The following is a 9,250-nucleotide window of genomic DNA, read 5'->3' as shown; positions in this document are numbered from 1 at the left end:
CTGCGGACGTGCTTACGTCACTTTACGTAATCAACAAATCAGCATCCGTGGGCGCTGATTGGTTGATTACGGAGGACGACGTAATCGCGTCTGCTGCCAGGCTGCGGACGTGCTTACGTCACTTTACGTAATCAACAAATCAGCATCCGTGGGCGCTGATTGGTTGATTACGGAGGACGACGTAATTACGTCTGCGCCACGCTGCGGACGTATTATCGTCTTCCGTAATCTGCTGTGATTACGTCGTCTTCCGTAATCACGTCTGCTGCCAGGCTGCGGACGTGATTACGTCGTCTTCCGTAATCACGTCTGCTGCCAGGCTGCGGACGTGCTTACGTCGTCTTCCGTAATCACGTCTGCTGCCAGGCTGCGGACGTGATTACGTCGTCTTCCGTAATCACGTCTGCTGCCAGGCTGCGGACGTGATTACGTCGTCCTCCGTAATCAACCAATCAGCGCCCACGGATGCTGTGGGAGTTTATTGACAATTAAGATAAAATAATTAAGATAAAATAAGATAAGATAAAATAATTAAGAAAAATAAGAAAATAATCCTTTATTAGTCCCGCAGCGGGAAAATGTACAGGATTACAGCAGCATAGATATAGTGCAAACAAGGTACATAGTAGAAAAAAAGTATTTTAAATAAGTAAGTAAGTAAGAAAAAGAAAAAAATCCACAATAACTAAAAAAATTAATAATAATAACAACTGTGATAGTGAATATTTTGTTAAACCCTATGATAATAATACCCTATGATAATAATACCCTATGATAAAATATATAAAAATACCCAATGATAATAATACCCTATGATAAAAATACCCTATGATAATAATACCCTATGATAAAAATACCCTATGATAATAATACCCTATGATAATAATACCCCCTATGATAATAATACCCAATGATAATAATACCCAATGATAATAATACCCTATGATAAAAAATACCCTATGATAAAAATACCCTATGATAAAATACCCTATGATAATAATACCCTATGATAAAAATACCCTATGATAATAATACCCAATGATAATAATACCCTATGATAAAATACCCATGGGGATATGATAATAATATAATAATACCCTATGATAATAATATAATAATACCCTATGATAAAAATACCCTATGATAAAATACCCTATGATAATAATACCCTATGATAAAAATACCCTATGATAAAAATACCCCGTCATCATTTCAAAAATACTCATAAGTCAATGTACTTTGTTTTATTCTTTTTTTTAACCACGTCCCTTTAGCTCCATCTGCTGTTTTCCACAAGTTGAGCTGACATTTATTTACTGCACATCCGCCATTCACTCGGCTGTGAGCGTGTGTCGGTGAGACACTTTCATTCTTCTCTTTCTAGTTTAAATGCACCTACGAGCCTTCATCTTCATCTGTTTCTGGTGAGACTCTCCTCCTTCGGTGGACAGGATACATTTGAATTGCTTTTAGCCGTTTTGCGTTGTATAATAGTCCAAGTATGCGTTTGAGACGTGCATTTCCTATTACGTCTGGTTTCATACGTAACAAATGACACACTTATTGTAGGGTTAACTTGAATATTTTTATTTCATGCTACTTTATTCTTTTTAATCCACTACATTTATTTTTACAGCTGTGGTTACTTTGCAAATTCATATTACAATATATATATATATATTTGCTATAAAATTAATATTGATTAAGCAACCAGGATGTAGCTCTACCTTTACGAGCTGCAGCATTAAGTGAAGATTACCTAAATGCATCAATAATTATAATCAAATGATATGATATTATTCTGAAAAGGGACATTATGCATAATGAGTACTTTTACTTTTGCTAATACTTTTGTACTTTTGAATGCAGGACTTCTACTTGTTACATTGTACTATATCTACACTGTGGTATTGTTTTTTATATTTCCTTTAGTCCAGTATCTGAGTAATGGTGTTTACTGATGTGTTTCGTCGCCTACATGATCTGAAGACAACAGTGTGTTTAAGAGATTATCTCTGACAGTGAATTCATTATTGAGCCGATGTACTTCACAATAACAAAGTCCAAAGAGCTTCAATAAAAAGCCTTAAGGTCGCAGAGACACGTCTGTCAGTGGGGAGATGTTTAAATCCTTTTTTCCAAGTGGTGCTTCAGTTTTGAGACAACTGTGAAAGGTGTTTATTCAGGAACTCTCATGATGTTTGCTAAACCACATTGTCAGTTCGGTCAGTTCTACAGGCTATATTTACATTTACAAATGTTGACTTAAAGATGTCCCACTCACTGTCAAAACAAAGAGATATTTTCCTCTTTTTCTTACTGCTATTCTTTATGTTTTCGGTTGTTTACTGTATATTCTAGGATTGAAAACATGCCTGGTTAAAGGCATCTATATCATATTATATATTATAGTAACCATTATTCCCCACAGCTCAAGTAGATGTTTTTAAATGCATTTATTTGACAGTCCAAAACCCAAAAATTCAATTTATTGTCATGTATGACAAAGAAATGCAGTAAATACTCACACGTGAGCAGCTGGAACCAAAGGATGTTTTGCTTAAAGAAATGAGAAAAAAATAGTTTATTGATTCTCAAAATAATTGCTCATTAGTTTCTTGCTAGACAACTAATGGATGAGACCCCCAGACCTCCATGTTCAAACTGCTTTATTGACACTTTGGTGTTTTTCAGCAACATTCTGCTTATGCTTTCTCTTATTTTGTAGGTGTTATTGTTGCATTAAAATGTGTCTGCACCAGCCAGACATTTATACTTAAGTTTAGACTAAAAACCAACAGGGTGATTAATCAAAGTAAGATGAAAAAAACATGGTGGCAGGTTGCTGAATGTTGACCCTGCTGTCGTTTGCAGATGTCTTCCCCCTGCATCACCATGACTCGTGTCTTCGTCTATGGCACCCTGAAGAAGGGGCAGCCCAACTACTACCGCATGTTTGAGAGCGCCAATGGGAAGGCGGAGTTCCTCGCCTCGGCCTGCACCACCCAGAAATACCCGCTGGTGATCGCCGGCAAGAACAACATCCCATTCCTCCTCAACATCCCCGGCCAGGGCCACCGAGTCCACGGAGAGATCTACAAAGTGGACGACAAGATGCTTGGATTCCTGGATGACTTTGAGGACGTTCCCACCCTGTATCAGCGGACTCCGATCAAACTGGAGGTGAAGGAGTGGGTGGGGAAGACGGAGGGTGAGGAGAGGCCGGCAGCAGGCAGCATCACTGAGGCGTTCCTGTACAGCACCACTACGTACCAGCCAGACTGGCCCTCGCTGCCCTGCTACGAGAACTACGACGCGTATGGAGATCACGGGCTCCAGTATGTGACCAGGGATGAACGAGACTGATGGCGCTCGCCGGAATAAGACGAGATGATGCAGAGAAGACGGGATGCACAAGGTCCTCTACCTCGTTACAAATCAGCCTCCATATTCTGTGACATAACAAAAATGAATCTGTATCTAGTTTTGACTTGTCAAGTTTAAATACTTAATTATTAAAAGACCTTCTGCAAAGTTGTTAGTTGATGAGTTACAGTAGTGCAGAAGTACAATGTTTTTGTCTTTTAAAAAGTAAACAACCTAAATGAATATTCACACTCACATACTTTTGCTGATATATCAGCTTTTTAATAATAATAGTAATAATAAATGTAAGTTCTATGTCAATATGCAACTTTTTTTTATTGATTTATCGCATAGTAAATAGTTTAAAAAGTTTAAAATGAATCATGCCTCTTTTGTATGTTTTACACTCCAGTTTCTCAGAAGCATTAAAATATTTGTAACACTGCTAAAGGGCACTTTGATATTAAAATTCATGCCACACCTAAAACAGGTTTGTGTTAATCTTTCTGTTCACTGCTTGAATTGAACAACTTTTACCTTATCATCTGCAGTCAGTCATAATACTATATATAATAAATATATTTGATAGTATGAGTACATCAGTGAAGAATTACAGCAGTTTTACCTCCACTGCTTTTCTTGCACATTTGGGATCAACCCTTTTCCTGTGTCGTCATCCCATCCGTGGTTCTGTCCCCTTTGAAAACTAGCGACCAAATTTCATATGAACACAATCTTTTCTCATCTTTATTTAGAATAGTAAAATCCAGAAAACTGGAGGAGTACAGAAGAGAAGGTATTTTTGGCAAACGGACCAGTGAAATCTCTGTTGGCGTTGGAAGCAGTTTTGAAGTCATTTGTATTTTTAAAACAAAGCAAAACTTACTGGAAACATGAAAAAAAAAAAAAACATTTCACAGTGTATCAAAGTACTGTACAAAAAGTCGCCTTAGAAAAAGAAAAAGATGGATGTTTTCTTATTGTGACCAAACTGGCATCACATTGAATTTATCTTATTATGTTTAAAAATCACCACGAGTGCGTTCACATGCACACAGTTAAAAATCCGGGTGTGTTTTACTCGCATCACAAATGTGTCGTCAAACAGGAATATTTACCAATCAAACATAGGAAATGCAAAAACAATACTGTGCACAAACTCATGCTTCAGTGTCCCAAATACTTCTGGAAAGTCCCATGAAAATCATTCAGGTTTATCATAACAAACCTCCTTTTTGTAAACATGATATGTTTGTGGGGATGAATATAAAATGTGTGTGTGTGAACAACACTCAATGGCTTAAACAGAATGATGAAAGGAAAACCAGAAGGACTTTGTGCTGCCAGTTTGGAGAAGAAAAAAATTACATTATGAATTACAATGTGGACGACTGCCATCACAGACACTAGTGGTGCAGAAAGTGTAATAAGAGAGAAGGAGTGGGTGTGTGTGTGTGTGTGTGTGTGTGTGTGTGTGTGTGTGTGTGTGTGTGTGTGTGTGTGTGTGTGTGTGTGTGAATCAGCTCTTCAGACTTATAAGAAGTGATTCTGTGTCTATAATAAGAGTCTTTTCTGGTGTTTGTGCTTCTGAAGTCCAGATCTCAAACCCAGGTTAGTGTCTCTGTGTGCAGGCTCATCAGTAAAGGTCTTTCCTGGTGCTCGGCACGGCGCGGCTGGCAGAGCAGGTGGCGCTGCGGATCACCTCCATCCACCTGGAGACGAGACACATAATGTACAAATATTTTTTATTATTTCTACAGGAGGGATATAAAAGTTTAGATTCAATGCTGTGCCAGTAAGATGTCCAAACTAGCTTCTGACCTGTAACAAGCAAGTTGCCTGGGCTGAAATGTAAATATAAAATATTATAAGAACCTTTCAAACGTGTACTCGCTCTCTGATCTGAAGTAGTAGACGTGGGATTTGAAGTGGAGTTTGAAGACGTAGTCTTTGTGGATGTTCTCGGACTCGGACGGGACGGTGACGGAGTAGCCCAGCAGAGGAAGGCTGGCCAGAGGGTAGTCATCCTGCGAGTAGACGAGCCACAAGTCATCTTTATGCATCAACACGTTACAACTCGACCACTTTCCCTTATCAGGGACATTGTCATTGCATTCTCTCTGTGTTTGTATATATCTTACCTGGTGTGACTTGTAGAAGAAGAGGCTGAAGTTGGTGAAGACCACCCAGAGTTTCTGCCAGCCGTTACTGTTCTTAAACTTCCTCAGCAGGTTACCTGACAGCTGGTTCTGGAGAAGAAAAGAGAACAGAACAGAAAGTGAGTCAACAAAAGGGACGCAAGGCTAAATAAGGTTAAACTGATTCCATTATATTGTTAGAAACAGGGGGGGGTAAAGACAGGAAGGAAAATATGTTTGGTTCTAGATCTAATTACAAAACCAGTACATTAAATATTAGAATAAAGTGTAACTAGTTTGGCATGAAGTTGGCACAGTACTATTGTCATTAGGGTGTCAAATAAAATGTAGTTTTCTCTATTTATGAGATGTTTTTTAAGTCTTGCAGTGAAATATCTGGAGAATCTTTACATTCTCAGCAGCTGTGGCTTTTGCAGTACCTCTCTACTCCAGCAGGAGTCACTAAACGACCACAGAGAGAGACAAGGGCCCCTCTGAAGGCTGCTGAGGGGCCTCAGAAACTCACTGGCCGGACTACTGTCCTCTAGTAATGTCAGCGTGGACGGACAGAGGTGGACAGGGACAAACAGACTAATGGAAGATGGAGATAGGAGAGAGACAAGGTGGAAGAGATGGAGGTGTAGAAGAGAAAAAAGGACAAAAACAGAGACATGAGAGGAAAAGTAAGACAAAGGACATTGAATCAATGCTCCTTTGTCTGTGGAGAAGAGGACCAGGACAGACAACACACTGGACAAAAACTCACAATGGAGAGAAGACATTTAAAGAGACACAAACACGGTCCAGTACCTCCACGGCAACACTAAAGTCCACCATGGACACGCTGGTGTTGCGATGCCAGCAGACGTGCACGGTGGTGTTACCACGGTGACCCTGCCGCTCAAGAGACGAGCGCGAGCCGCAGAGCTCGTCCTCCGACTCCAGCTCGGTTCCACCGTCCTCCGACAGCTCTGGGGAACAACGGGGAGGTCAAATGTGCCGGTTAGAAGAAAGAAACTGTGATCTCAGTGGATTTTAGAGAATTTATGAAAATGTAAACAAACTGTCCAGCATTTAATAAACTGATGTGTGTCGAATTATCTGTAGAGCACGTTAGAAACATGTCTTCATGATGACTATTAACAGGATAAAGATAAAACAACATTGTTGGCATGAAGCTAAAACACCATCGTCTTCTATTAACATGATCCAAATATAATAACATCTTTATTTTTGAAATACTGACTAATAAATGCAGGTTTTTCACAAATGTTGCCACAGAACTTAATGCTTAAGTGCTTGTTGGAAATAGCAACTGGATCCAAAAATACTTTTTTTTGGCTGCTGAGACTTGGATGTAGCTTTGTAACAACAATCTTGCTTTAATTATAGGATTGAAGCCATTTTCTGTTCAAAAAATATGTGTAAATACAGTACAATATGAAAAGGTGAATTAAGTATCATTCCATAGTATTACGACATTAATGGTTTAAACATGGCTGCAGGTTTTTGAGCCAAAAACAGTGATCAAAGCAACTTCGATGCAGTCTGGAGAAAATAAAAGAGGAAAAAAACCTTTTGTTGTAACTGGTAAGCCAATACTCTTTAACAGTGTGAGTTAAAAATGTGCATAGCCGTTGATATAGCAGAGGGACAATGGAGACGTCAAACCGAAAGGTCACCAGGTTGAGGCCTCATTGAACACAGTGACAGCCGTTTATGATAAAGAATGAGAAAAAGAGAAGAAGAGGAACAGTGGCGACAGCTGGTGCCTGGACCTACATATATCAGGTGACATAAAAAAATATGATAAAAGACCAACGGGAACAATCAGAGGGATTATTCATGAGGTGCTGACAGCAACCTCATGAATCTGTTACATTAGAGGAAAAGAAAGGCGGGGAAGGAGGTGTGTATAGATATGTGGAATATAGTTAAAGAGATGATCCATTCGACTTAAAGAAATACCTTATTATTATTATTATTATTAATTATTATATCAGGTCCCAGCTGTCTTTTTGTTTTTGGCAAGAATAGCCATCGTGGGTGACAGATCCCATGTGGAAACATTTCCAGAAATAACCCTCTGGTGGGGCTTTTTATGACTGGACTCTCTGGTTCCCACAGGGTCTCAGACAGTCCTGCAACACTGATGAATGAGTAAGTGATGTTTACTTCCTGTAAGTCTCTTTGGATAAAAGCGTCTGCTAAATGACTGTAATGTAATGTAATGTGATGTTTGGACAGGAAGTGGTTGTTTGGGAATGATGGTTCAAATCCTCTGAATCACCAAAAAACTGAGGGAAAATTTAAATATATTCTATACTTTTAAGATACCGATAATGTTCAGATATACCTAATAAAGTGGACACTGAGTGTTTATCAATAGAAGAATATAAAAATTGAAATCCACAATCTGATATAAAAGTTGACGGTAAGTCTCACACACATACCTCACATTGACTCTACATGAATCAAAGGGCAGACTTACTGTTGTCAGAGAGGCTGGTGGACAGCAGGTCAGTGCTCGGGCTGCTGCTCTGCTCCGCCAGGTCGATGGCCATCCTGATGTCCTCCACCCAGCGCTCCATCTCTGACGGACAGCTGGACGCAGACAGAGAAGAAGACAGAAAGAGACAGTATGTAAAAGGGTTCTTTATTTATCTTCATGCTGTTCTTTGTTCTTGTATGTTTAACATTTATTTCATTCACAGTAGACCCTTGTAATATTGTTATGTTAAAGAATATATATATATATATATATATATATATATATATATATATATATATTACTCTTTGTGTTTATGTTTACCTGGCTGCCACCACCACAGACTGGCGCTGTCCAAACAAGGTGAACGAATGAGGGACTCCCCACTCCTCCTCACTTTCTCTGATCTGCAAAGACAAACACTCCTTAGCACTAGACCCTTAGCAATCCTTCATATGGGCAATGCACGTAAATAAAATCCATAACCACTTCTAACCACAACATGTGATGTAAAAATGAGCCGTAACATCCAAATAAAACATGTTTATTAAAGAATAATCCTATTTTTTTCTTTTTTTAAATGCATGTTATGGTTACGTACCGTCATGCCGTACAAAGGCAGCTGGCCATGAACTTTGAACTGGTTGGACGGGGTCATTCCTCGACTGGTGTACACCAAGGAATCACTGAACTGGAGAGGAAGGAAGAAAAGAAAGTTGAGGTAAGATTTTTTTGTTTTGCATTTGACGATATTAGATTCATTTTGAAAAGTAGCTGAAACTTCATACCAGGAAGAACATCCTCTGCTGGAGGCCCTTCCCTGAGAGCTTGCTGAGGCACCCGAGCCTGATAAATTCCCTCCCGGGGATGGCGAGGTTCTCGATGCCGGTCAGATCTTTCTTCAGCTCTAGAAGCTTCTGGAAGTTCTCCATCTTCATCATGATTCCCTGGAGCTGCAGAACCATCTCGGAGATGTCTGCCAGGGCCGCTAAAGATGGATGAAAAGATGATTATAAATAACAAAATGTAGTTTCACATGTGAAGAAATAAATACATAAAAGTAAAACAGTTACCTCTACAGTCCCTGAAGTCCTCGTGGGTGGGCGGGTAGTGCTTGCAGAACCTCTCCAGGATGAGTTTGTAGTGCAGCAGGCGGTGGAGAGGCCTGAGGAGGAAGATGTAGAGGGGCAGGTAGCAAACTCTCTGCTGCTCAAAGTCTCGGCACACAGCCTCTGCTTTCCGACTGGACCTGAGGAAG

General features: G+C 39.6%; 2 protein-coding genes across 4 annotated transcripts in view; one reads left to right on the top strand and one right to left on the bottom strand.

The window, feature by feature from the left end:
• Positions 1–1,312: 1,312 nt before the first annotated feature.
• On the top strand, positions 1,313–3,893 carry LOC129111602 (gamma-glutamylaminecyclotransferase-like). Of its 2 annotated transcripts, none has more exons than XM_054623613.1 (2): positions 1,313–1,424; positions 2,875–3,893. In XM_054623613.1, exon 2 carries the CDS (start codon positions 2,875–2,877, stop codon positions 3,364–3,366), a length of 492 nt encoding a protein of 163 aa, XP_054479588.1. In that variant the 5' UTR covers positions 1,313–1,424; the 3' UTR covers positions 3,367–3,893. The 2 variants fall into 2 exon arrangements, with proteins under 2 accessions (XP_054479588.1, XP_054479587.1); XM_054623612.1 differs by having other exon boundaries at positions 1,315–1,355.
• Positions 3,894–4,015: 122 nt separating this feature from the next.
• The window catches only part of LOC129111601 (FERM, ARHGEF and pleckstrin domain-containing protein 1-like), a 44,862-nt gene continuing 39,627 nt past the window's right edge, over positions 4,016–9,250 (bottom strand). For both annotated transcript variants that reach the window (XM_054623610.1, XM_054623611.1), the window contains exons 19-27: positions 9,066–9,241; positions 8,781–8,980; positions 8,594–8,683; positions 8,317–8,399; positions 7,996–8,108; positions 6,315–6,475; positions 5,508–5,615; positions 5,242–5,393; positions 4,016–5,078 (exon numbers count right to left, since the gene is read on the bottom strand). In XM_054623610.1, the coding sequence (XP_054479585.1) occupies positions 5,003–5,078; positions 5,242–5,393; positions 5,508–5,615; positions 6,315–6,475; positions 7,996–8,108; positions 8,317–8,399; positions 8,594–8,683; positions 8,781–8,980; positions 9,066–9,241 (1,159 nt within the window). In that variant the 3' untranslated portion in view covers positions 4,016–5,002. The remainder of the gene's footprint in view (positions 5,079–5,241; positions 5,394–5,507; positions 5,616–6,314; positions 6,476–7,995; positions 8,109–8,316; positions 8,400–8,593; positions 8,684–8,780; positions 8,981–9,065; positions 9,242–9,250) is intronic.

This window comes from Anoplopoma fimbria, chromosome 22, assembly GCF_027596085.1.
Source record: "Anoplopoma fimbria isolate UVic2021 breed Golden Eagle Sablefish chromosome 22, Afim_UVic_2022, whole genome shotgun sequence".
Lineage (NCBI taxonomy): Eukaryota > Metazoa > Chordata > Actinopteri > Perciformes > Anoplopomatidae > Anoplopoma > Anoplopoma fimbria.
Note: the sequence above shows the minus strand (reverse complement) of the source record. Positions and strands in the feature narration are given on the sequence as shown.

Coding starts and splice junctions, on each gene's coding strand:
- LOC129111602 (XM_054623613.1), top strand. CDS start 2,875: ATGTCTTCCCCCTGCATCACCATGACTCGTGTCTTCGTCTATGGCACC.